Consider the following 27,360-nt stretch of genomic DNA (forward strand, 5'->3'; position numbering starts at 1 on the left):
AACAATTGAGTAGTGAATAGTCAATAGCTCCAAGTACAAGATCAGTGGTAGAGATCGAATTTTCGACGCAGTCAGGCTTTCTACGTTTTCGAAGGACAATTGTTGAGTCAATATTGACTCAAAACAATTGAGACAGACAGTGAAAATTAGTGGAAAGTCTCTGACTGGATGAATAATAGTCCATGCATGGTAGAAATGTTGCCACCACTGACTGACAGTGAAAATTAGTAGAAAGTCTCTGACTGGATGAATAATGGTCCATGCATGGTAGAAATGTTGCCACCACCGACTTACAGTGAAAATTATTCTTTGACTGCCGTTTTTCCCCAAAACGGATTTTGGGGTCTGTTCAATTATACCATTTTTTTTTGGTAAAGTTGCTAAAATTTTGGCTACGTTTAGTTTGTTGCCAAATTTTAATAAGCACATATAAAATCTTGCCAAAATTTGATAACCTTGCCAAAATTTTGGCAACATTACTAAAATTTGGCAATACCAAAATTTGATAAGGTTAAAAATGGTAGCAAAGTGAACAAGCTCTTCATCTCTGGCGGGGCAGAGTTTGGGCCCTCACTGATGCATTATAAATAGTTTTGATTTTTTTTAAATCAAACTTTGTAGAGTTTAATCAAGTTTGTACAGAGATAAAATAACATTTCAACACAAAACATACTATTATCAAAATTATTCAATGTTACATTTAATTAAGTTAATTTGATGTTGTAGATATTGTTAAACTCCATAGACTTGATCAAATTAAAAAAGTTTGACTAGAAAGAAATATTAAATCGACTTACAATATGAACGGATGAAGTACAGTAGCAAGAAAACCTTAGGATAGATAAAAGGGGAATAATACTTCTTTTATTTGGTTTCCTCTCTCTCTTCCTCCCTTCCTCCCATTTCCATAGTTCCTAGCTTATATGGTGTTGTCTGGACTAGCTTATTTATTATTATCTATATACATACCCTATATCTTATTACAAAGAAATACACACTCTTACACATTCCTTAATTACCATACACTGAAGGATGAACACCAACCATTTATCTGTGACCATATCAAAATCCTAGTAATTAAAAGCGTCGATTAATCAATGCCCACACTAAAATTCTAACAAAAACGGATCTGTATATATATAATTATGGATAAGTGCACCATACTCCTTTCGTCCTATTTTCATCATCACCTAAGCAAATAGCGTAGAGACCAAGGACAACTAAACCTTTATCATTCTATAATTAATTCTCATCGATTAAGGTAATATGTTGCTTCGTATCACGTGGATTGTATCAAGTTTTAAATATTGCATGTAGTTGTACCAATAGGAATTAATCTTGGTTGGTTGCATGTAGTATATTTAATGATGCTTATTTACTTTTTACATATAAATAAGTAAAGAGATATTTGTGAAAGACTTCAAAAACCGTAGGTGATGATCAAACTAGGATAAATGGAGTGTATTTTCTCGATCGATGCCTTTTTCTTTGAGAACTTTCTTGACGGCTACAAATCGTATTCTCTTCATCCTTTAAAAGCCAATTAGAAAATTGTGGCTGGATCCAACAAGCAAGGGTTTAGTACAACAAAAGCGATTTTGAAATATCTTTGGTCGGGTTCAGTTAACAAGCGTCCGGTTTTGAAGCCCTATAAAAAGACATCTCCTTTGAAATTGCATCTGCCAAATCAGCCAGCACTAGCTAGGTACACTAAGGCATAATACTCGACAGTGTACACTTTTGCTCTAAACGGGATGAAGAGCCACATGGCTTCCCTCTTGCTGCTGCCCACTGCAGCTCCAGCGTGGCCTACCGCCTCCTGCTGGCAGCGCATGTGGGTTCATCCTGGCCCTTCGTTTCCTCATCGGATGATGATACGTCATCCACTGCTGTCCTCCCTGCACGCCGCCCGCCTCATGCCTTGCAAGTGCACAGCGCCGTCATCTCCCATTGCTAGTAAGATGGCACCGACTTTCCACCCAACGATATTCGGCGACTTCTTCATCGAATACAACCAACCACTCAAGGCATGGACATGTATACATATATGTGCACACACGTTATTTAATCCGTGCTAGATAGTTTGGTCTTGTTATAATCTTTTTCATAACAAAATATGTATCGTGCTGAAGTTGTATCAAAGTAACAATTTTAACGAAATAATAATAGTTTTATGAAATCCACTCTATGTCATGTTTGTTATATATGCTTCCATGTGTCTAGCAGGAGTCAAATGAATGGATGGAAGAGAGAGCAGAACAGTTAGTAGAGCAGATAGGTAGAATGTTTGAAGCTTGCAGGGATGATGTGGTGAAACAAATGAACCTGGTCGATGTACTCCAACGTTTGGGAATAGAACATCATTTTGAGGAGCAGATTAACACCACTCTAAGAAATATTCACAGCATTGAATTCTATAGCTCTAACCTCCATGAGGTTGCTCTTCGGTTTCGCTTGCTGAGGCAACAAGGGTATTGGGTTTCACCAGGTATGTATTTATGTTCGGGAATGAAATAACTGGCATACATAACACTTTGACTACGACTTATTTAAAACTTGGGGATCTTTTTTATTCTTAATGGAAAAATTCTTTGAAGTTATTGTTTTCCATACAAACCTTGAATATGGTCTCCTATAGATTCAGGGATTAGCAAGAAGAAATATATAAATCAAGATATAAAATTAATTATTCTAAAGTACTCGTATTTGAATTTTTATGGTTTATGCTATACACAGACGAATTCAACAAATTCAAATGTGAAGATGGGAGCTTCAAGAGTGACATAAATAATGACCCGAAGGGCTTGTTAAGTTTGTACCATGCAGCTTACCTTCTAACTCATAATGAGAGGGCACTCAAAGAAGCTATCTTATTTGCAACCCATCACCTGGAATTATTAAGTGGTAGCCTTGAGTTCCCGCTGGCTGAACAAGTAAAGCGTGCCCTCCAAATACCATTACCAAGGACCTTGAAGAGAGTAGAGGCGCTAAATTTTATCTTCGAGTATACTGCACAAGAGCATACATTTAACCCATCCATTTCAGAGCTAGCCAAGCTTGATTTTAACATTTTACAAAAACTTCACCAGAAGGAACTCAAGCATATTTGTCGGCAAGTCTTCTAATCACTCTATAATGTCATTACTAATCATAATATTGAGAAAAAGAATTAATTTATATTTAATATATTTTTTAGGTGGTGGAAGGATGTTTCCAGTGACATTAACCTAGACTACACCCGCGATCGTGTGGTTGAGTGTTACTTTTGTGCTTACATTGTGTACTATGAGAAAGAGTACGCACGTGCACGCATGATGCTCGCCAAGAAAATTATGCTAATTTCTCTACTTGATGATACCTATGATGTGCATGCGACATTGGAAGAGGCTCGGAAGTTCAATGAAGCACTGCAAAGGTCAACTTCTTATTCCCTTCATTTTGAGAACTAATACATGCATGTATAAGGATGTTGAGATGCCTAGTTTGGAATAGGGATGTAAGTGGGACGGGCTAGCGGTATTTTTTTTACTTGCTTATCCCACTTGTAGTTTATTTTTTCTTCCAAATTTTGTACTAGCATATATAAAATGAGTAAGCGGATTTTTACGTGGGTAGCGGGATTAACCATTTGCATCTCTACTTTAGTTTGGAAGGGAAAAGTCCTATTTACACATGCTCTACCTATGATACCACAAGCTTGATCCTCCTAAACTCCTAATATCAGATAAAATACACCATGAGTCCAATACAAGACAATTTTGGTCCTGCATGGCATCCGATCCCCACATATCACCTCCACCTTCTTCAATTCCTTTTGATTTTGCTCTCCATGTCAACCAATGCAATAGGCTCTAGGAGGCTACCGACCAAAGCGTGTCAGCCAATGACTAGCATCCTCGGCACTGATGCCACTAAACCTCAGTTTAATAGTATAGCCAACTGTTGGCTCCAAAACAACTATAGCTAATTTAATAGCCATTCATACAATAGTTAACTATAAAAATATACTATACCATTAATACTCGGTCCCACCTCTCATCCACGCATAACGTCTTGGAGTTCGTGTTGCAGCCGGCTATAAATCTGTAGTCCGCTTTCTTCTCTCCCTTCTCTTTTCTTCTCGATATGAGATTATAGCTTGCTATTGTACCTGTTCTAAGAGGGACAACCAAAGGATCTTCTTCTGTTGTTCATGAGCATGAGCTCATCAAACATGCAATCTGGCACCCATGTAGCTAGCCAGTAGACCATGATGGAAGGTGAGGGAGGAGGGGATGAAGAGCAGCAGCAATCAGATTCGTCTCCTCCATTTTTGGCCCACTTTGACCCCCTCCTATGTACCATAGGGTTTATAGTTTTTTTTTTTCTGGGAGTGGGAGGAGGGCGCTAAATCCGATGAACACAATAGTTTAGAGGGGCAAATCAGTTTTTTTTCCCATTGTATAAGAAAATCATCAACTATCGTTATAGTTTTCTAAGATACTACCCAAAGTAGTAGCAAATAACCAATAGTTTTGATAAAATCATCATGGTTTTCTCATATTTTCTCAAATTGACAATGCAGATGGGATAAGAATGCTGTTTCACTTGTACCGGAGGGGCTGAAGAGGTTCTTTCTCAGTATTATGAGCAACTTTAGGGACTTTGAAGATGAGTTGGAACCACATGAGAAATATCGTAATGCTTACAACATTAAAGCGGTACGAAGCGTCGTATACAACTTTTCAACAAAGTTATGTACAGCTTATAATTTAGAAATGGATAAATAGATAATCGTCCATAACAGAAATGGACAAAAAAGAAATTGTTTTTTCAATCAACTCCTACGTATAAAAATCTGAACTAGCAACTTTAAGAATTAATACATACATCTTCAAAAATATGTATTTATCTTAATTATACTCTGTTTTTTTTGCCACATGCAGTTTCAAATATTATCCAACAATTACCTCCAGGAAGCTGAGTGGTTCCATCAAAAATACATTCCAAGCTTTACAGAGCATGCGACCGTGTCCCTCGTAACCGGAGGTGCTATAGAATTACCTGTCAGTATAATCGTAGGCATGGGTGACATAGCTACCAAGGATGCCTTTGATTGGGCCTTGTCTTACGCTGATGCTGGCAGGGCCTTTGGAGAGGTGTCACGTTTCATGGATGATTTGGCTGTATCACAGGTACTAATTAATTAATACTTACTAGTACTAATATGCATGCATGTATGCCAGCTAGATCGCTCACTCTTGGGTTTATAACTTTATATATGAATGTTATAAATTTTGGTTTTCATATTTGGTTGAGTGTTGAAATTCCATTGGTCAGAGTTCATCTTATTTAGGAAAAAAACATTTAAGTAATTTTTTTCCTTGATGAACTTCCCATATGGAAAGTTTTCAGTTTAGATGCCAGGGGCAATGTGGTTATTTTGAATAAAAAAATATAAGCCAATTCATGGTGAACTAATAATGCATTGTTATTTTCTCTACTCCAAACTATAACTTACTCGTTTTCTATTATTATGATTTTTAAATTGTTAAATTGTGTTTTTTCTAGAACTTTTTATTTTTAAAAAAAAATCAAATAAACCTCTTTTTAAAACTTGTAATAATTTTTTCTTAGTTGTTTTATAGAGTTTTTTTTTCATGATTGATCTTTATTTGCACTAGTGTCAAAATTATCACTTGATTTTCTCGGCAAGGAAACTATATTTTCTTTTTCTATTTAACTATATGTTTTAGTAGTGGTGTACCCTATAGCTAAAATCTTGTGTTCGCCATTACCCTATAGCATACTTATAATATGTGGCACGCAGAATGGGAGGGAGAAGATGGACGTGGCCAATGCCGTGGAGTGTTACATGAAGGAGCATGGCGTGACAAGCGATGTCGCGGAGGCGGAGATAAGTGAAATGGTGGAAGGCGCATGGAGAACCCTAAACCAGGCGCGCTTTGAGGACCGCGTGTACCTCCCGTTCGTGCAGCGGATCGCCAATGTGTCCATGTCCATCGCCCTCCTCTTCCATGGCAAGAGGGACGGCTACACCAATAGCCACGAGTTGAAGGATATGTTCGAGAGTCATTTCGTCAACCCTATTCCCCTTGATCATTTAGATACAATTGAAGATATGTAAACTTGGTGCTGAAGTGGCACGGAAAATGGCCATATATATGTTAAGACAGGCGTACAGGTACAGGACATGGATGTAATCAAATCACACGTACATTGGAGAATTATCTGTATATCCCTCTGCTTGTGCATATTAGACGGCTCATTTGCACACATGAAAAAAAAATCCTTTAGATTTGAGGTACCGATTCAATACATTTTTTTTCTAACAATGAATTAAACTGGTCTCTACATCTAACATGGAAAACTTGCATACTCGGAGACAAAAGGGAAGAACCACTCAAATTATGTAAAGCGGGAAAGGCCATTCCACCAATTATCCCCATTTCCCACATGGAGGACCGTGTGTGCTGACATGTGGAGCTAAACACACATTTATATTTAGCCTTACAGCTTTGCTAGTCTTAAGATTTAACCCACGGGCAGCATACCAGTAAGGGACAAAGGGAATACGAAAATAGTATGGCCAAGTAGCAGCTTATTGAGATTCACTTACAAGAAAGTAGTAGCTTGTTGGGAATATTCCTTAAGTTGTACTACTATGCAACAAACTTAAAGCAATACTCTTACTATCCCAATATGATCATCTTATAAGCAAAGAACACCAAGACAAAGACACCAAAACATTCATCATTGTGAAATTAATCCTCATCGATCATCATTGTGAAATTAATCCTCATTGATTAAGGTGCTTTGTCGTTTCATGTCCAACAAAAATTAATTCACACTTTAAACGTTATATGCATTGAACCAATAGAATGTTTGTTGCATGGCATTTCACGATGCGGATTTACTCTTTGCACAAATAAACAAAATATTTTTTGTTATGATGATCATTTTGAGAAAACCTAAAAAAATCTTATGTGATGATCAAACTGGGATGGAGGGAGGGAGTACAATATATACATGAACAGTATTGAAGATTTAAAAGCACCATGAACCATCCGTAGAATATATTGTTGAGGATGTAATTTAAATACTTAATAGGTGTCAATTATGCAAGAAACAAAAACCATTTTTACAACAACCAAACTGCAGATGGTCATGAGCCTACTTGAATTTCCTGGTCTCTAGAGCAGATATTTTTTTTAAGCAGCAGCACTGATCTAAACAAGGGCCAGATCATCAAATAACTCAGCATGCATGCAACAGCCCAAAAGGAGTGCTTTTCTCAGTAATGGGTTTATCAGCGTATACTGCGTCCAAAGCAGATAAATAGCATTACCTGGGTTATGTGCAAACATCCAGGTGAACTGTACAGTCACAAACCTCAGACGATTGTTGTGAATAATTCTATTGATTTGTAGGCAACAGTAGGCAGGTGAACGATAGTATAGACATTGGCAATTGCAACGACAAACCATAACCTTTGAAGCTTTCTAGAATCCTTATATTTGGTAAAATCGTTATGATTTGGACACGAGTGAAAAGCTGTCAAGAATGGAGATGTGCTGCATAACAAAATGGTATAGCAAGATTTTAGAATCACAACAAAATTCTGGATGCCTAATTTCTTCTGCGGTGTCAAATATAAGAGAAGACCATTTAATTTGCAAACAGATAAATAAGTTCAATTGGAGGTACCTCCCAGAGAAGCCTGGCAGATGATTCCAATATTCCATATATTTGTTCTTCTTTAGCCAGTACAGCGTTTTAAGACTTTGTCCCATTGTCAAACATATCCTCCTTTGATTAGCGTTCATTGAGCATCTGGCATAAGCAAGTTAACATGATATGTAGTTACTGACAAAAAAGACAGCAATGAAGGAGTTTAAGTTGGCACAGGTAAGGGAGCACACACACACACAAAAAAAAAAAAAAGGACTACTCTTTGGCGAATTGAGAGAAACCATCACGACAGCAATGCAGGCTCGTCCGCAACGCCCAGCGCAGCGACACCTTGCTACTCACATGCATCCGTCGGCAGCTCAGCTCCACAGGTGGAGCATGCCGAAGATAGCACAACGCAAACATAAACATAAAAACAAGCACATATGCTCACTGGCAGACGGGGTTAGAGAAAACAGAAGAAAGTAATAACCCACAGTAACACAGGATTAATCAGGAAAAAAGAGGACGCAATATGAATCATGTGTAGGAACGGCAGTGAAGTTAACCAGGATGAGGGTGATGTTGACTTTTAAGAAACTGTAATATTCTCTCAGCCACTGTGTCCTTCCCTCCTCAATCTATATAGGTGAGAAAATCCTTAATAGGTCATGTCTATTTTCACGTACACGTTACCATATTGTTATTATACCTGCTACCAGACAGAGAGTTGTACTGCACAGTTTGTTTATGGAATTTGTCCTGTAGAAAATCTGAGTCCAATAGATGACACTTTCTTTTATGGAATATAATGCAAGGCAAGGTAGAAATACCTTAGATGTTCATTGATCATCCTCTACTAGTTACTTCTCTTGGCAGCCGCCCCTTGCCTCTCCGAACAACCAGTAGAGGAGGTAATGTGAGTGTAGTGAGCATCAGGTGAATCAAGACATGAGCTGCTCCATCTGTCTCCATCTCCATCCTCTTTTATGATGAATTTCTGGATTTGGTGAGGGAGCACACTGCAGGCAAGGGTGATGTTCTACAACATGATCAACAGACTCGCGCACCACAGCAACACGCCCCTCACCATCCTCAGCTCAATCAACGCTTGCCCTCCCCTCAAGGTTGACAGTGCCGATACAACAGCCTGAGTTATGCAGACTGCACAGATAAATCCATTCTGCTAATTGTAAGCACAAATCATGCATGCTTTTAGAAAGATTTCATCATTGGCTGGTTAACTGTAAGCATTTGTTCACAACAAAAACCTGAGGACACACATCGTGTTTTACCTTAGGAAAATGGCAGAAATTTGAAAGTCTCAATACAATTTACCTGACGAATTGACCTTTCTGAAACACCAGAAGTCAATGACAGTACAAAACCTAGTATTTTTTAAATTTATTTGGCATAGAAGTTAGATCGATGTCCTGTTCATTGCTCTATTGGTGTTAAGCAAACTTTCTAGGTGAATCTTTCCTCTATTGTCGGGTTCTACAGCCCAGAAGAGCATTGATCCATTCTGCTAATTCTATGAGGAAACAAGGTTCATCCCTTTATCTATGCAAGATTAGGATTCCTCATAAGTCTCCAGTCTAGTTAGTACCCTATATTAATCATTATGGATCTTTGAGGTCCGACAATAATGCCATTTCTCTTATCTTGTGAATGCAGCAAGTAAATAGGTAATAGATCAGAAAGTACAACTAGAAACAACTCATGCAGATATTAAACATGTCAAAATTACCAAGGTCATGAATAGCAATCAAACTTATTTCTTTACAGAGGATATATTGAGTTATTGACCATTCAAGGCAGGCCCAACCAGACGCCATTACTTGAGATGTGTTGGGCATGGTCACATAAAAGATAAATTTATCAGTTGCAGTTTATAATCAAGCTCTAAGTGTTTTTTTTTTTTGCGAAGTTCAACAATAATACCAAAAAGGGAAAATCATGTACATTGATTGGACACAAATTAATGTATAGTACAGAAGTAATCACAAAGTGCCAATGGTAAAATAGAGATTACATAATAATAAAAGGTGAATTCTTGTTAGTAACTGAATCTCAATGCTTACCTTTGCTTCTATTTGCCATAGCTAAGATTTCACTTTATATATAGCAAAACTCATAATCTGACACTGGCCATACAATGGAAAGTTTAATCTTCTCAAGCCAGCTCTTGATCCTTATCCTGTGGAACTTAAATTAGGATTCTCCGCGTCAATGGGACTGTCACTTCCCAAAGATTTCATGCCAACTAGTATGTCATATGTTGTATCATCTGGCATAATTTTCCTTTCAAGCATTTCATCATGCAACCGGAACGCTTCTTGCAGCTTTCCATTACGGAGGTATCCGTTTATCAACATGTTGTACATCAAAACATTAGGGCGTATATCTAACCTATTCATTTCATCCAATAATTTTCTAGCATCATCGATATCTCCGTTGCGGCAAAGACCATGTGTTAATGCTGTGAAAGTAATATGATCAGGAATATTACCCTTAGCCACCATCTCTGAGTATAGTTTCAATGCAAAGGTTACATTGCCATCTTTTGAGAACCCATCAATTAAGGTAGTGTAGGTTGCTGTATCAAGATCAATTCCTTCTTTAATCATTTTCTCGTACAATCTCAAAGCTTCTTCCATCATTTTCAAATTCTTGTACCCTGTAATGAAACTGTTGTAGACTGAAATATTTGGTAAAAGACCATCTTTCAGCATAAGGACAAGAACTTGCAGTGCATGAGACATATTCCCCTCTTGGCAAAACCCAAATATTAAGGAATTATATGCAGCGATATCAGGTCGAAGGCCTTTGCACCTGACATCATTTAGCATCTTCAGTGCCAGGTCACAGCAACTAGTCTTACAGTATCCATCAATGAAACTGGTATATGTTACTATGTTGGGAGGTATGCCTTTTGCACACATCTGCTGATACACAGCAAATGCTGAGCCCATCATGCCAGCTTTTATAAATCCATTGATGATACTATTGTATGTCATTGCAGTTGGAACAAAACCTTCAGTTTCAAATCTCTTCAGCATTTCACCAACTTCACAAACTCGGCCAACCACACAAAGGCCATTTATGAGAGTGTTGTATGTATAATCATTGCAAGAGACTCCATTCTGTTTCATTTCAGCAAGGAGGGCATAAGCCTTGTCAAAAGCAGCCTTATTTATGTGCCCTTTCATCAGCGTTGTGTAAGTGACAACATTAGGTGTGAACCCTTTTCCAGGCATCTCAGTGTACAGCTTGACTGCTTCATCCATGCACCCATTCACACAATAACACAACAACAAGCTGTGGTATGTCACGATATATGGTTTCACTCCTGTTTCATTCATCTTTTCCCACAAGTTAAGCGCTTCGCGAATTTTGCGACGCTGACAGAGCCAGTGAATTAGTATATTGTATGTGAAGGCATCTGGTATCCCAGAATCAGCCATCTCCTTGAACAAGCTTACAGCATCCTTCCACAATTTATCATTCAAAAGGCCCTTGATAACCATATTGAACTCATTTGTGCTCGGCAACAATCCATGATCTCTCATCTGGCGGCACAGCTCATAGGCCTTCTCTGGCATCCCCTCTTCAGTACAACCTCTGATCAGCACCGTATATGTTACATCGGTTGGTACCAGACCGTCCCTTAGTGTCTCCTCGAATATATCCAGCGCTTTCCTAACCTCCCGTTGCAAGCAATAGCCGTGCATCAACGTTGTTGCGAGAACCACACTCATTTTCTTCCCCGTAGCAAGCAACTCATCCTTTATGTGCAGCGCCTCCTCCATCCTCCCTCCCTTCACGAGCACATCCACCACGGAGTTGAACGTGAAGTCCCACGGCACGAACCCCGCATCCTGCATCTTCCTCAGCACCAGCAGAGCACGGTTGGCGTCACGCAGCTTGCATAGGGACGCGATAGCGACAGAGCACACGCGCTGGTCGGGCTCGATCTCAGAGGCAGGCATTTCGTCGAACAGCCTGACCGCGTCGTCGTACATCCCTTCCTTGAAGCAAGCGCGCATCACCACGTCGAACATCCACGCGTCCAAGGGGCGCCCCTTCCCCCGCATCTCGGCGAGCAGCGCGAGGGCGTCCGCGGCCGACGCGCTCCGCGCCGTGACGGCGAGGAGGTCGGTGCGGGACTTGGCGTCCGGGGTGACCCCGCGCGCCTCCATGCTGGCGTAGGCGGCGGCGGCCGCGCCAGCGCGGCCGGCGCGGCACAGGGAGGCGAGGAGGCGGCTGAGGAGCGCGGTGGCCTGCCGTGACCCCGGGCCGCCCACGGCGGAGAGGACGGCGTCGACGAGCGCGTCCGGCGCGAGGCGGGCGTCGAAGGCGGCGGACTTGAGGAGCGGGTACGCGCGGCTGTGGGAGGACGGGGAGGCGGCGAGGATCGCGCGGAGCACCGAGGAGAGGTCCCTCACCACGGCCGGGGCGCGCGAGAGGGGCCGGCCGTTGGTGAAGTGGGCGGAGAGCGGCTCGCTCGGCTGGGAGGCGGACGCCGCAGCAGCCGTGCAGTTGGAGCGCCATGAGAGCGGGCGCGAGGTGGCGGCGCGGAGCTGTGGCTGGCGCATGGTGTGTCGACAGTGTCGTGTCGCGGGGGAGGAGGAGGAGAGAGGGCTTTGCGTTGTTTTGGGTTTAGATCTGCTCTGCTCTCGCTTGCATATGCCGCCGTTTCCTGCGACGAATACGCGCTGTGCAATGCATATCTTGGAGACTGTCTTCTCAGTTCTCAATTCTCACTTCTCAGCAAGCAGAGAACATGTGAACGGCATATTTGCAAATAAAAAGTAATTTGTAAATAAAATTTTTATATAAGTATTCGTAGCAATTAAAAGTAAAGGCTAAAAAATTAAATTTTGATGAAAAAACCTTAAAATCAGCTCTAAATTTAAGTTTGAAAATAAAAGATAGACCCTTTTTCAGTTGTGTTTTTCTAACTCAAACATTCTTGAATTTGGAGCTGCTGGTAGATTAACAATTTAACATCGATCATGGTGAAACATTTCACTTCGCTGACATGTAGGCCCGAGTGTCTGTGGGACCTGTGTTAGCGAACGGTGCTGTACACACACTGCACATTGACATGTGGAACTGAGGATCCACGTGTTAACGAGCAGTCCTGACCCTTTCTCAAAACATTTTGTTCATATTGTAGAACAAAATAAAGGGATTGAGAAACTTCAATTTATCAATTTAAGGGTAGAAACTTCTCACGAAAAAAATGTTCAAACTTCCTTTTCACAAGAATTGGCTATAGCTAAACGAATGCAGATCTACTGTTTAACTGAGGTACACGGGGCAAATGTGTCGTCAAAATATTGCCTCTTTGCAGAAAGATCAAGAAAGCAAACTGATTTGAGACAGTCGAATGGTGAGCTCATGAAGTTGAAGTTCAGTTCTAAACCATAATAACCTCGTTTCACAATGCGCATGAGTCAAATGCTGTAACACCTCAAACATTCAACATTATTATTAAAACTTATGCCTGGGGCAAAGGGAAAATGCTGAGGAAGCTTCTCTACTCTACTAGGTAAGATTCGCGTCAGAGTTTCACCGATACATGCCGGGCCATCATGCACGCTGTCTTCTTCCCACCGATGAATCGACAAGTCCCCAAGCCCTATGAAGTTGAAGTTGCACCACTGTGGGAAATTCACTCCAATTGGGTTGCAAGGTTTGAACCACAACCATCAGCTTCGGGGAGTACACGAATCATACCCACGAACCAACCTGGCTTTAGGGTGATAACACGGGCAAAGGAAGGTCAATGTGTTTGTCCTGTGTAGCATCATGTGCCAACTGATTGAACATCACTATGTCTCAGCAAACAGATAACGCAGCAAAGGCCCCACAACTGCTACACTCAGGCTATTGCCCAGCATAGCATACCTGCCACCATAGGTAAGTTAGCGATAACAAACAATTCAGGCAGTGCGGTCTGGTTTTCAAAACTAGAAAGTCACATTCATGTTCTTATATATATTGCGATTATGATGTTCCTGAAGTTCATTGAGTTCCAACAGAGTAAAAGGTAGGGATTAAAACTTACTGTTGCCTAAGGCTTATGTGATTCGGAAAGTGGAAACTCGATGGAAAAGAATGCAGATTAGCAACCTGAAAAATCATGAATATTGCATGCTATGAGACAAAACATAGATACGGAAGGGTGTGGACCTATGTGAAGTTGTCAATAAGCACATACCTCACGAGGGGTGAAAAATCGTAAGCCTAACTCCTTCAGTGAAGAAATTTCAAGGTCCTCTTTGGAAATTCGTTTGAGGTTCTGTAATTTAAGTAGGTAATCATAAAAGGAAAAGGAATCATGAATGTTCAGATTAAGAGGCAACACCAGGGATGCCTGAAAACAAAGCAGATGAAAGATTGAATATAATGAGCCTTACATTGGACGTAGCTAGTAAGGAGCCTGTCCCCTTGACATAGCGATAATAACTTTTGGTAAAACAACAGCATCGTTTTGATTCAGGGCATACAATATCTTGCAAACAGTCGAGGAGACACCACAGCCAAGCATCAGTAAAACATAATAATCTATCATTAAATGATTGATTCAGGAGTCTTAAACTAAGAAAAAAAAAAGATACCCATAGCACTCCCCCACCGCTCAATCAAGTTTAGCGGGACTACATAATCTTGAGAAATTATTCCACTTGGGGTGCATCCATCAGACCCATTAACTACAAAATATAGAGTGGCATTAAAAAATATTTTTAACCTGCATGTTCAAATGAGATACTGGTAATTATTATAGGCTTATTGAACTTACTGTCAGAGATTGTACCTGAAGAATCCTGATCAGCGACATTCAGACTTATTGTTTCAAGGAAGTCACTGATTGGTTTGCATACTAGTTCCAGCTCATCTTCATCCGGGTTACATCTGTTGTGACCTGCCCTTACCAATGTTAGGAATGTAGGTGTCCGGAGCAGCTTGCTGTTGTCTGATGGATTTTGAAAACTCACAGGTTCTCGTTTCGCCTATAGACAAGGTACTGTTAAATAAATGAAGAGTTGCTTAGCTGAACAAAAATGAACTATTGAAGAACCTAGAGTTTATTATCCAGCAATTTTTTATCAGGAACTTTATTGCATGATTTCTCAGTTTTGTAGTGACACCAGACTAATTTCCTATGGTTTTTCTTTTAATAAGCACTTGGGCAAATACAATCTTTTTACCAATCTTAAGCAACAAACCCCCAAGTCATCCCTTGCTGATTTCCACAATTTGTGAACTTTGGAAGCTATGCACATATGTAATAGTAACAATAAGATTTGTGCCATGTCATGTCCTATAACGTCAAGTGACAGATCACATTGAAACAACAGGAAAGATCCTCCAGAAATCTTACCAGACAAAAGTAGCGAGGTCTAGAATATGGGATACCAAACTGCAAGGGGCTTAGGATAAATTCTTGTGTGTTGAAATTGAGATCTGAAAGAACCTCTATCAACTGGTCATGTGTATCAGACACCTGTCACAAACAAATAGGGGTCACAACTTGATAAAATACTGCGGTCAAGAATAGTGCTTTAAAGAAACCAAAGATTACACCAACCTCAAATCCGACTACGTTTTCCACAAATAACATTTGTGGAGGAAAGCACATGTTTTTCATTAGGTTAAGAATCTTTATGAATGAAAATGCTCGAGCATCAGCTGAATGCTTCTGTAGTCCTACACGATACTCCATCCATTAGTGAAATTTGAAAAGTGGTCAGATAATGTTGAAAGAAAGCTCCAGAAGAAAACCTTGCCGTGTGTATGGTTGGCATGGAGGAGAAAGAAGCCATGCTTGTGCCTTATACTTATCTAGGTCACTAGCAGTGAGTGTTTGAATGTTTCCCTGTATTTAGATAACAGTGATACAGTTCAGATAATGAAATTGTTAAAGACTTAGACAATTCAATACAAGAATCATCATGCAGGTAGAATGATATGCTTAATCTGCAGGACAGGGTAGATGAGCCAGGAGAATGACTACATGAACATGAGGAAGGCAAATGACCAACTGTTCCCTTGCCATGTGAAATGGTTATAGAAAACAACACAACATACTCAAAAGAAATCAACCAGATTGTAAGCAATTCTGTGGACAGTTTAAACAAATACATCAAGACAGTCTACTAATTGAGAAATTCTAGGCAGAACATAAATTCTGTGGAAAACTTGTAAGCATACTCCCTAAGAAGTGCCTAAACATCTGATCAAGCAGTTTAAGTTCTGAATCTCAGCCTAAACATCTGGTCGAGCAGCTTAAGTTCTGAATCTCACTTCTCATCACCTTTGCAGTTGGCACAATAATACCATGTTCTATGTGCTACTCCTAAATCTGAGCCGAACCAAATCAAAACTGCGGAATCTAACCAGAAGCTTTTTCTCCTAGGTTCCAATTTGGGATACCACAGATGGATTTGGGGAAGAAACCGAGCGCACCTGGTATGGGCGGTGGCCGAAGTTGAGCTCGTAGACATCGTTGGCAACGTCGTTGATGTCGAAGGCCTCCACCACCTCGGCCCGCGCGCCCGACGCCGCCAGCGAGTACCTCTGCGGGGGAGGGCAGGTGGCGCAAAAACCCTAGCCGCCGTTAGACAGGTGCGGGCAAGTTCGCAGTGGGGAAGGTGGAGAGGGTGGGTTGGGTGTTAGTACCATCCCGCCGATGCCGCTATAGAACTCGAGGACTTTCCATGGCACCGCGGTCTCCATCGTCTCCGGCGATGATGGCGGCGGCGTTGGCGGCGCCTTGCCGGCTTTTGCTGGACTTCTGAAAGGCTTTTCGGCCCCCCAACTAAACTGCGGCTCCCATCCCATTAAGAAAAAAAAAAGTCAAATTTTAAATTTTTAAACTTAATTTTAGGATTGATTTTGAGATTTTTTTTAACGTAATTTCTTTTTCAGCATTGGTTTTTAAGTTACCAAGAACACATATATAAAAGTTTTACCAATAAATTTATTTATTTTCTAATAAACCATTTTGGCGAAACGATGGGGCCCGCAAGTCCTCCTGGTTGATTTTGACACGCTGGCAGAGCCGAATTACACTGGTCTGCGGCACCACTAGCCACACCCCTCTGGCCCACAGCATACCCTCATCACGTGACCCGATCCAGACCGTCCATCACGCCCGCACGAACCCCGAGGCGCCCCCTACCCGTCTTCCTCCTATTTCCCCTCCCCACCCTACCCCGTCGTCTCCGTTCGCGCGCATCCAGGTCAAATCAAATCGAGAGAGAGCCCCCATCTCGCCTCGCCTCGCCGCCTCCTCCCTCCCCCCATTCCCCCGCCGCCGCCGCTGCGAGCGCCGCGACATGAGAGCACGCCTCCAAACCCTGGCCCCGGCCCTGCGCCGCGCCGCCTCCGCCTCCGCCACGGGCCCCGCCTCCGCCTCCGCCGCGGGCCCCGCCTCCCTCGCCAGCGCCGCGCCGCTCTCCACGGCGGCCGCCGCCGCCTTCCCACCTCCTCAGTCTAAAACCGCTTCACGTATGGGTTTGTTCTCTATGCCCGGCGGCGACACACGCCAACCTTCATATGGAGACCGTCTCATGGAGTCACAGCAGCTGCCTCAAGACTACCGTGCCAATGTGCCGCGTTCTGGTGACACGATGGGAGTAGGCAAATGGTAATTTCCATGCGCCCATATGATTTCTGCATTGTTCTGCTGATGATGATTTTGCTCATTCCTCCTAATCCCGAGTTAAGGTCCAGGATAGCTGGTGGCGAGAATCCCTCCTACTTCGGGACCCCATCACACATCTTTGACGAACACAAGCAATCTCTGGTGAAAGGGAAGAGAGATTTTGTCTATGTCTTGCTCAAGAGAAACAAGACCTTTGTGACCGTGACAGACGTTAGGGGGAACAAAAAGACCGGGGCATCCGCTGGTTGTTTGGAGGACAGGAAAGGGCGCTCTCGTCTTTCCAAATATGCTGCTGAAGCAACTGCAGAACATGTCGGGCGTGCTGCCAGGAAGATGGGTTTAAAATCTGTGGTCATGAAAGTGAAAGGAACTGTGTTCTTCAATAAGAAGAAGAAAGTGATCCTGAGCTTCAGAGAAGGCTTTCGGGGTGAAAGAGTAAGGGAGCAATCTCCTGTGGTGTTTATCCACGATGTGACCCAGCTTCCACACAACGGATGCCGCCTCCCGAAACAACGCCTGGTTTAGGTCTCGGCGAGCTGGAATTGAACCTATAGAGTTGAGAGGAGTCGAAGCATTCGAGGTGATCTGTGGAAGCTCTTTTTAAGCTGCATGATGTTGGTCTGGTTGACCTAAGACAAATATGTATTGTCTCTCTTGGCTCTGCTACTTGAATTGGTTTCGGCATGACTTATCTTACTCTTTTTGATCAAATTGCATATAGGAACTAAAACCCCAACCGTTTTATGGTATGTTATGACTTACTTCCTCCGTCCCAAAATATAACAATTTTTAGCCCTCGGGATTCCCAAAATATAACCACTTCTCCATCAACATTCTCTTCCCAACTAATCACAATCCTTCACCATTCACTTTTCCCACCTACCTCCACTACTCATCCAATCACAACCCTCCACCATTCACTTTTATCTATTTTCTTAATAACCGTGTCCCAACTCTAAAACTTATATTCTGGGACGGAGGGAGTATGAGGAACATATGTTTGATTCTCCTTCAATAAATAGCAAAGCCCTTGCCCTTTTTCTTGAAACAGTTTGCACTTGCCCATTTTTAGCTTGAGCAACTAGAATTGCAGGGTGGCATTGCCGCGCTACCCTTTTTATGTTTTAGCCCTCATGGTGTTTAGATCAGCTGCTTCATGTTTTTTTTTTTTAGTGTTGTGCACTCTACGGAGGTGGTATGGTATTCGCTGTGCTGATATCAATAGACTTGTTACTTCCACTGAGTTGTCCATTTTGTGTGTAGTGGTAAGAGCTGTAAGAAGGGGTGAAATTAGGAAACCACTGAACCTGTGAGATTTAAAGATGAGTAAAGTGTACGGGCGGTCCTTAAACTTATAGGGATATGTCATCTAGGTCCCTAAACTTTCAAAATGTATATCTAAGTCCCAGAACTTGTTGTCATAGTGTGTCATCTAGGTCCCAAATCGCTAAAACCTCTTCAGGATCCTACGTGGCGTTGATGTGCCATGTCTCACGGACATGACATGACATTATTTTGACTGACAAATAGGATCCATTTAATTTTTTTTCCTTTTTCTTTTTCTTTAACTTTTTCCCCTTTCTTCTCCTTTATTAGTGACCCGTGCAGAAAAAAAGGAAAAAAAAAGAAGAATGAGAAGAAAACGAAAAAAAAAGAAAAAAAAAAGAGAAACGGACACGTCATGTCCATGTGGCATTGTCACATCAGCGCCACGTAGGATCTTAGAGGGGATGTGCTAATTTGGGATCTAGATGATACACTTTAAAAAGTTATGCTACCTGGATATGTATTTTGAGAGTTTAGGGACCTATATGATACAACCCTACAAGTTTAAATATCGCAATGCACTTTACTCTTTAAAGATCCATTTCTTTACTATTGTTGTAGGTACTATGTGTTTTGAACTGCTAGAGGTCTAAATTAGGATGCCATTTTAATGCTGATGGACCTGCGCTCATTGGATGATGAAAGTTTTATGCAAGATGGCGTTCCATTGGCCTTCATTTGCCAATGGTACCTGTAGTCGCTAGGTTTAAAATAAATTGATGGAACTGCATAAACATAATTTATCGCAACGCCATCATAATAGATTTATAACATGTATTCATTGCATCCTGTATGATTTAATGGTAGAGATGTTGTTTTTCCTAATCTTTTTTTTTTCTGTAGCATTTGCTGTACCTTACACATATTCTATGCACAGCGCTTGAGAATTTATCTGTAGTGACTCCTCTCAATTTAGTGGTGAGCAGTGGAATTGTAACCTTGTAGTCAGTTCAGTACCGAAACATATTCTTTAAAAGAAGCCATATATGCCATGTATGATTTGTGGTGTTAAAGCTTAATAGCACCAGTCATGACTTCAATTACTCTCCATTTTTTTTTGAAGACGACAGCAGGAGCTCAGCCGGAATTTGATTAAGAAGGAAAACAGAATACAAACAGATCCTTGATTACAAAAGATAAAAATCACAACTCAAGGAGGCTTAAACGCCCAGCTACGTAAGTCTGATAACATGCTAGCTGTAGTTTACTGCCTTGGTGCTAGATCGTAGAAGTATCAGCTTGTAACTAAATAACTAACCGGGATGTGTTACTACTAGTAGCTCATCTCATTTCACTTTGCATCTGATACCCCTATTTCTATTTGCATCAGTTCCTATAATTTGAGAATACTTACTACGGACACCATTGAGAATGTCTCTTCTCTTTTGCTTGGGATCACTTTCTGTATTTCTTATATCCGTGTTGAAGCGGTGGGGATTTGATCGTACTTTGGTTCTAACTCCTCCGTCGGCACCATATCGCCACCTCCAACGTCAGTCCAACGAGAATAACCTACCAACTTGAGGAGGCAATGGGTGACGCCCGTGTTGATCGAGCCGAACCTATTCACCGTCGGAGCGGGTGCATCCGCGACAATTCACTGATGGCGTCACGAATTGAAAAACGGAGAGAACCGTCACTCTAAATGGCAGGAATTGAAAAACGGAGAACTAGGGAAAACACAGGATTTTAATAGGAATATAAGTGCAAAACAGAAAGATTACAAAACACAGAAACACACAAAGAATGACCGTTTGATTGGACCACATGAAAAACATAGGAATCGGATGAAAGAGATAAACTAAAAGAAAATTTTCCAAGATATTGAAGTTATTGCTAAATTTTCTTTAAAATCTCTTTGGGATTGTTTATTCCATAGGAATTTCAAATGATAGGACATGATTCAATTATTTGTTTCAAAGATATTTATAGAAAATTTTTCAATGTTTTTCCTCCAAATCAAAAGGTGTTTGTTCACGGTTAATCTGTACTTCGATATTCCTACTACCAGATGATGGCCCACACTTTGCTGCGGGATATATATATTACATATTGGAGAAATGATGAAATGATTTGGATTAAAATATTATAAAAATAATTTGAGAATGATGATTTAGTATATGTATGTCTAGTTTTAAAATGAAATAATTTATAGATATAATTACTATATACTTACTTGGTGAGCTTTACGTGTTTAATGGGTTGATATAACATGTTTGCATGTAGGTTATAGGAGTAATAATAAATACTATGTTTTCATGTTGAGTTTTACATGTTTAGTAAGTATTAGCTTTATAAAAATAAGAGATTTTAGAATGCATTGCCCATGTGGATATTCCTATAGACCGTAAATCGAACCGATATGGCGGCCTGTCGAGATGGATGGGTTGAGAAATTGTGCCTAGCAAATTAGCCTTACGTACCCCTTCTTTGTGTATTGTGCTGCTTCTACCACAGCCGGCCTGGCTTCACTTCCTTGTCCCTTCTCGGAGAAAGCTATAGAGCGAAAAGATATTTGCAGGCAAAGCTATACGGCCTGCACACACACGTACTCCCTCAGTTCTATTTTAAGTGCAAACGTGAGTTTCTATGTTTAATTTTAATTGTTTGTTTTATTTGAAAATTTTTATAATTAATATTTTTATTGTTATGAGATGATAAAACATGAATATTACTTTACTCGTGACTTATGTTTTTAATTTTTTTTTCAAAAATTTTTCAAATATGACGGACGATCAAAGTTGGTCGCGGAAAATCATATATGGCTGCACTTAAAATGGGACGGATGGAATAGTCCTCTTGTTCTATAGAAAACTAATCTATTACATATTATAATACAACAAATCTGAACGTCTAAATTCATTTGTGAATTGTGAAGAACTCGAGTACATTTGTGTTTAGATTTTATACATATTATCATATTTTCTTCGTCTCAAAATATAATAACTTCTAGCCTTCAAAATTTATCTTAAAATATAACAACTTCTTCACTAACATTTTCTTACCATCAATCTCAATCTTTCGCCGTTTAATTTCCTCACCTATCTCCATTTCTCGTCCAATCATAATATTTTCCATATTTATATTCTATCTATTTTCTTAGTGATTGTGTTTAATCTTAATGACTCGCTCCCCTCACACCAAATCCTCGCACCACCGGCTTTGTCCCGCCGAGGAGAACCCATTCCCCTAGTTTCCCCTCTCTTTTAGCCACCCTATCCCGCCGCCACCATCACCTTCTTTGCCGCCAGAGCCAAGCCCTTCCATCCGCTATTCTGGCCATCTCTCTAGCTCCTTGTATCGGGCAACACATTCCTTGATTGAGCCAAGCTCGGTAACACATTTGACCGCCGGTGTCGCCACCTCCCAGCCACTGGAGCACCGGCGCGCCGCTCATCTCTTCCTTCTGCTCTACATGGGAAGAAAGAAGGAAAAAAGAGAAGAGGGGAGGGTGGAGGAGGAAGATCAATCTGAAGAGTAGGCTCCACGTGTAGATGGGGATGAAGATTGTGATGGCATGGTTCTAATTTTATAAAATTTGAATGGCATATTTATAAATATACGAATTGTAATAGTATATTTTTTAATAACCACATTTGTAATGGCATAAATAGAATTAACCCAATTTTCTTCCAAACAATAGCGTGTCCTCCTGGTTGCTATTGACACGCTGGCAGAGCCGAATTTACACTGGTCTGGCGGCGCCACAGGCCACACACCCCTCTGGCCCAAAACACACACCTCCCCCCTCTCCCTCCTATTTCCTCCTCCCCATCCCACCCCGCCGTCTTCGTCCGCATCCGGGTCAAATCAAATCGAGAGAGAGCCCCATCTCGCCTCGCCTCCTCCTCCCTCCTCCCCATTCCCCCGCCGCCGCCGCCGAGGGCGCCGCGACCTGAGAGCACACGCACGCCCGCCATGTGGCGCCGCCTCCAAACCCTGGCCCCGGCCCTGCGCCGCGCCGCCTCCGCCTCCGCCTCCGCGGCGGCATCGGGCGCCGCGGGCCCCGCCTCCCTCGCCCGCGCCGCGCCGCTCTCCACGGCGGCCGCCGCCGCCTTCCGCCGCACCAGCCCTCTCCTGTCCGGTAAGGGCTCTCCTCCTCGGATCTCGCGTGTTTGGATGTGCTTCCGTGGGGTGGTGGGGGCGGCGCTGATCGGTCGGTGGTTGGGGGTCGCGCTGCAGGGGACAAGCCGGCGACGGTGGAGGACGTCATGCCCATCGCCACGGGGCTGGAGCGCGAGGAGCTCGCGGCGGAGCTCAAGGTGGAGATGCCTATGCCTTTTTTTTTTCGTTTTTTTTTTTGCTTCTTCGGGTTGGAGTATTGCTCCTTTTTGTCTGTTCTGGAAATGGGTTTCGTGATTTGCCGATCTGTCTGTGGTTTCGCAGGGGGAGAAGCGGTTCGACATGGATCCTCCCGTAGGCCCATTTGGTACCAAGGTGAGGCGTTCGCTGGTCGTAGTTGTAGGATATTTTCTATTGATTCTGTTGATCTGAAATTCTGAATCTGCGATCGTCACCATACGTGGTGGTTCTATTCCTTAGCTTTAGGTTTATTAGAGCTGAATTTAATGAAACTATGAATTGCGAATGCTTTGCTAGATTACCTTCGACTTGATTCGCGTTGTGCTGGGAGGGAGAAACTGCATTTTTTGCCAGTAGTCATGCTATATTGCCTGGTTCTATACACTAATGCGTTTCGGGAATTGTTTTCGTGTGCTATTCTTCAATGCACCATTGTTGTAAAACTTGTTCACTCTATGACGGGCAATGTGTTTGATCTCCATGTTCATTGCCTTTGCCTGTCTACTAAAGCATCAATAGTTGTTCCACATTATTGAGCAAATGATTGTTACTAGTTAATATATTGGTGCAAACTATTCTTCCCCCGTTGGCAGTTTGCGATGTTATGACTAATGCTACTTATGATAAGTTCTTGTCATATATTGTAGGGATGCTTTCTTTAAACTTCTATGAGTAGTTGGTGCAGGATACACAATAATGTTTACACAGTGTGTGCTATCTTATTTGATCAGAAACGCAGCGCTCCTTTCATATAAACTAATATGGCTGACCCAATCCTATTGATTAATATGCATATTGGTGGGGTGCCTTTTCTTCATTGAAACTGTTTTTTGGATATGCCATTAAGTTACATTCTTTTGACTAGCTGGAACACCTAAATAAACATTAGTTGCTGAGAAATATCAAGTTTAATATGCATTTTTTTTGTGTTGAAACAATTGTCGAAGTCGAAATTAGAGACTGAATGGTGAACATTATCTTGGGAATGTTGCATTAATCTGTTTTTCTATAGCTATCTAGCAAACCGGTACCTGTAACTGGGAACTGTTTATAAGTATTGTTTGGCGGTGAGAGTATGTTAACTTCATTTTGTTGTTGCATTTGTGATATGGTAGTGGACTACAAACTTACTGTGGTTAAATGCTTGAGCTATGCAATGCAAGGACTTTTAGTCCTGATACTTAGATTTTTTGTTAAGTTGGCAATCTATGTCTCAGATTGAATAGGAACTATGAAAACCTGTTTTTGAAGCAGGGGTATTTGGTGACCTGTTGTAGAATGTCTTTGTACATCACCTAACTGCAAATCACCTGATTGATTATTCTGTTCTAAGAGTGGTGAGATCGTTTTTTTTTTAAATTTGGACTATCCCAAAAACATTAGTGTTCGTGCCAAATTTAGTAGGTTATTACGGTAACCGCTAGGTGGTGAACTGTGCCCTTGTGTTCCTGCAAAGGTGTTTCGCTTACCTCTTGATGTCAGCAGGGATATTTGGTGACCTGTTGTAGAATGTCTTTGTACATCACCTAACTGCAAATCATCTGATTGACTATTCTGTTCTAAGAGTGGTGAGATCTTTTTTTTAAATTTTTTTTTACTATCCCAAGAACATTAGTGTTCGTGCCAAATTTATTAGGGTAACCACTAGGTGGTGAACTGTGCCCTTCTGTTCCTGCAAAGGTGTTTCGCTTACCTCTTGATGTATACCAGAAAAAAATAACGACACACTAATGTGTGAAGTGGCTCAACAAGAACCAGCATACATCCGCTGCTGTGCCCTCACCACACCCACCTGTTCTTTGGATGATTTTCCTCTTCCTGTAGCCAAGTCTTTTAACATTAGTACTATGTATGTTTTTTTTCTTGAATTCTGATTTCTGAATGCCTATTATTATCACAGCATGTTTTTTTTCTCTAATTCTGATTTCTCAATGCCTAGTATTATCACAGCAGACCACACAAGCTTGGTCAATTTATAGACAGTGATGTGATCATTAAATATCAAGTTGCGTTTTTAATCCGAAATCTGTATTTCATCTGTAAAGAGGTCATCAAATATTTGTAAATGAGCATATTTATACACCTTCATGTATTTGTACAATAAACAAATGTCTGTTTGAGGGACTCGTCCAGTTTCCCCTAGTTTGCTCCCTTCTGTGTTACACTCCCTTATATCCTTGTGACACATCGTACTGTTACTTATTTGAATTTACCTGTCATTCATTTTCCCCATTGCTGTTTGCTTTTCCTGTTGGAAACAGGTTTCTATGTTACTTGTCCACAATTCTTATTTTGAACTGAACCCATTTTACCCCCTGTTGGCTTTCCGCGGAGTCAAAATCTAACTACTCAACTCTTAGAACTTTGTTTTATGCCCTTCAGCTAGCAATACCAGTCCACCGCTTCAATCAATCCAGCCCAGTTTATATCCTATCAGTTACTCAATCTCTTCTGTGTACAAAGTAGTAGCCACCTGCATCATGCCCAATCCTGATCACCTGCCACGCTCCACATCCCAAATGTAGGAGTCAGGAGGCAAGCCATGATGACAGAGACTCTGGTTTAGCAGCGTGCAATGGAAGTGCAACTGAAAATTATTTTTTTTTTCAATTCTAAGACGTAGAATATGGTAGTGAGAAAATTATTGCCGATGAGAACCTGGATTTCTTTTTGTTGAGATACAGATGCAGAGGAGACAGGAGAGTAATGAAGAACATTAGAGGCGGGACCTTGATTTATTCTTATTGACGGTTTCTTTCTTGCCTGTACATCAAGCCTTAAGTCCTTTCCTTAATTTCCTTGACGCTGTGTGTGAACATGGTCCTTTGACCTCTGCAAACACAGCCACAATGGGCAGCAGGGTGCTGCAAGAGGTGGCGATAGATTGCACAATCCCAAGTATTCCCTGCTGATTTTAGCCTGTCCTGGCTCACCATGACCTTTCCTGTACTTCTACTTCTGCTACGATTAAGTCTTTTGAATCTGTTGCAGCATGTTACACCTTTTTGTTTGTGTGTGTGTGGGTTGGGGGGTAGCCTATCCATGTTGATGTCTTGTTGATTAAACATGGGTGGTTTAGAGTGAGGGCCTGAGGGGGATGATTTGCACTGATTGTGATTTGCGATTGCTTTAAAATGATGAAATTTCAACTTTGGAGCTATTCTTTTAAATTGGCTGTAAGGATGATGCTGGATCTGAACCATGGCACATTAGTCTCTTCATTTATTATCTTGCAGCATCATTTGAGCACCATGTCATGTTATTCATCAATTTGCTATGGTGTTACCTGCAGGAGGCCCCAGCTGTCATTGAATCCTACTATAACAAGAGGATAGTTGGTTGTCCTGGTGGTGAAGGAGGTCAGTCAGTGTTGACTTGGCTCAGCGAAAACTCTAAACTGCCAAATATTATGCAATACTGGTATCAACATTTTTTCACTTCTTTCATTTACAGAGGATGAGCATGATGTTGTATGGTTCTGGTTGAAAAAAGATGAACCGCATGAGTGCCCAGTCTGTTCACAATATTTTGTGGTAATTGGAATTCGTTGTTTGACATATTACTTTAATTTATGTATTTAGTAACTGTTTTTATTGAATGTAGCTCACAGTTCCAAGCTGTTTTGATTCTGTAATGTTCTATTGTTCTTTAATGGATCTTTGTTGCTCGCCTTTTGCAGCTTAAGGTCATTGGTGATGGTGGTGATCCAGATGGACATGATGATGACGACGAGCATCACCACTAAGGACGCCCATGCCTCGTGGTTCTGATAATAAGAATTTGATGAGGCAGATGATTTCATTTAAACCTTTTTAGCACCAGACTGCTCTACGGCGTCCTTGTTTATGAATGCACACATTTGGCCATCAAGCAGGTGGTAGTTTTTTCCTTAGGGATTTTGTCCAAACAAAAAACTCATCGAGGCTTGACCTGTGCATTTCCTTCGGAGCATCATCGAATAAAAGATGACTGCATCAGCTGCGTTTTTCTTGTGTATCCTAATGGCCATCTGGTGTGATGGACCTGTTCTATTCAGATCATGCAACAGTTTATTTTCAGTGCTCAGTGAGTCCCTGTTTGCAAGCAGCCACTAAATCTTTAACGATCGTCTCATAGTCCCCAATTTCCTCATAATGTGACAGTTATGGAAGTGCTTGTCATGTCTTCATGAACTTACTTACAGATGTCAGCACAGCGACGATAAACAGTAAGATAACATGCCAAATTTCACCGGAAAGACTACTGGAGCATGTGTACAACTAACCTACTTTTTAGACTTTTTACCCTTACATTTCACAGCGCCGACACTGAAAAGTACAGAAAATGCTAAAACCTTATTATTTATTTCAAGGATCTTTTGAAAAAAATATTCCCTAAGCTAA

General features: G+C 41.3%; 5 protein-coding genes across 10 annotated transcripts; 3 read left to right on the plus strand and 2 right to left on the minus strand.

The window, feature by feature from the left end:
* The first annotated feature begins 1,700 nt into the window (after positions 1 to 1,700).
* On the plus strand, positions 1,701 to 6,347 carry LOC107278125 (tau-cadinol synthase). The gene is made up of 7 exons (XM_026027078.2): positions 1,701 to 2,027; positions 2,224 to 2,488; positions 2,737 to 3,112; positions 3,197 to 3,415; positions 4,565 to 4,700; positions 4,926 to 5,174; positions 5,810 to 6,347. Exons 1-7 carry the CDS (start codon positions 1,755 to 1,757, stop codon positions 6,125 to 6,127), a joined length of 1,836 nt encoding a protein of 611 aa, XP_025882863.1. The 5' UTR covers positions 1,701 to 1,754; the 3' UTR covers positions 6,128 to 6,347.
* Positions 6,348 to 7,267: 920 nt separating this feature from the next.
* On the minus strand, positions 7,268 to 12,375 carry LOC4325314 (pentatricopeptide repeat-containing protein At3g54980, mitochondrial). Of its 3 annotated transcripts, none has more exons than XM_015766696.3 (4): positions 9,756 to 12,375; positions 8,505 to 8,821; positions 7,708 to 7,833; positions 7,268 to 7,574 (listed from the first exon to the last, which is right to left on the minus strand). In XM_015766696.3, the coding sequence occupies exon 1, from the start codon at positions 12,267 to 12,269 to the stop codon at positions 9,867 to 9,869; it is 2,403 nt and encodes an 800-aa protein (XP_015622182.1). In that variant the 5' UTR covers positions 12,270 to 12,375; the 3' UTR covers positions 7,268 to 7,574; positions 7,708 to 7,833; positions 8,505 to 8,821; positions 9,756 to 9,866. The 3 variants fall into 3 exon arrangements, with proteins under 3 accessions (XP_015622182.1, XP_015622180.1, XP_015622181.1); XM_015766694.3 differs by having other exon boundaries at positions 8,505 to 8,835; XM_015766695.3 differs by having other exon boundaries at positions 8,505 to 8,854.
* A 660-nt stretch (positions 12,376 to 13,035) lies between these two features.
* Positions 13,036 to 16,471, minus strand: LOC9268926 (tRNA (cytosine(38)-C(5))-methyltransferase 2). Of its 4 annotated transcripts, none has more exons than XM_015766278.2 (11): positions 16,363 to 16,471; positions 16,150 to 16,260; positions 15,466 to 15,559; positions 15,272 to 15,390; positions 15,065 to 15,187; positions 14,498 to 14,693; positions 14,301 to 14,393; positions 14,100 to 14,194; positions 13,901 to 13,981; positions 13,748 to 13,812; positions 13,036 to 13,587 (listed from the first exon to the last, which is right to left on the minus strand). In XM_015766278.2, the coding sequence occupies exons 1-11, from the start codon at positions 16,417 to 16,419 to the stop codon at positions 13,512 to 13,514; spliced, it is 1,110 nt and encodes a 369-aa protein (XP_015621764.1). In that variant the 5' UTR covers positions 16,420 to 16,471; the 3' UTR covers positions 13,036 to 13,511. The 4 variants fall into 4 exon arrangements, with proteins under 4 accessions (XP_015621764.1, XP_015621754.1, XP_015621745.1 ...); XM_015766268.2 differs by having other exon boundaries at positions 14,483 to 14,693; XM_015766259.3 differs by having other exon boundaries at positions 16,150 to 16,290.
* A 550-nt stretch (positions 16,472 to 17,021) lies between these two features.
* On the plus strand, positions 17,022 to 18,046 carry LOC4325316 (small ribosomal subunit protein uS11m). The gene is made up of 2 exons (XM_015783135.2): positions 17,022 to 17,321; positions 17,408 to 18,046. The coding sequence occupies exons 1-2, from the start codon at positions 17,022 to 17,024 to the stop codon at positions 17,873 to 17,875; spliced, it is 768 nt and encodes a 255-aa protein (XP_015638621.2). The 3' UTR covers positions 17,876 to 18,046.
* Positions 18,047 to 22,468: 4,422 nt separating this feature from the next.
* Positions 22,469 to 27,064, plus strand: LOC4325317 (putative cytochrome c oxidase subunit 5b-like). The gene is made up of 6 exons (XM_015781477.3): positions 22,469 to 22,760; positions 22,859 to 22,938; positions 23,063 to 23,113; positions 26,271 to 26,337; positions 26,432 to 26,511; positions 26,658 to 27,064. The coding sequence occupies exons 1-6, from the start codon at positions 22,595 to 22,597 to the stop codon at positions 26,721 to 26,723; spliced, it is 510 nt and encodes a 169-aa protein (XP_015636963.1). The 5' UTR covers positions 22,469 to 22,594; the 3' UTR covers positions 26,724 to 27,064.
* The last annotated feature ends 296 nt before the right edge of the window (positions 27,065 to 27,360 follow it).

The sequence above is a fragment of the Oryza sativa genome, chromosome 1, assembly GCF_034140825.1.
Source record: "Oryza sativa Japonica Group chromosome 1, ASM3414082v1".
Taxonomy (NCBI): Eukaryota; Viridiplantae; Streptophyta; class Magnoliopsida; order Poales; family Poaceae; genus Oryza; species Oryza sativa.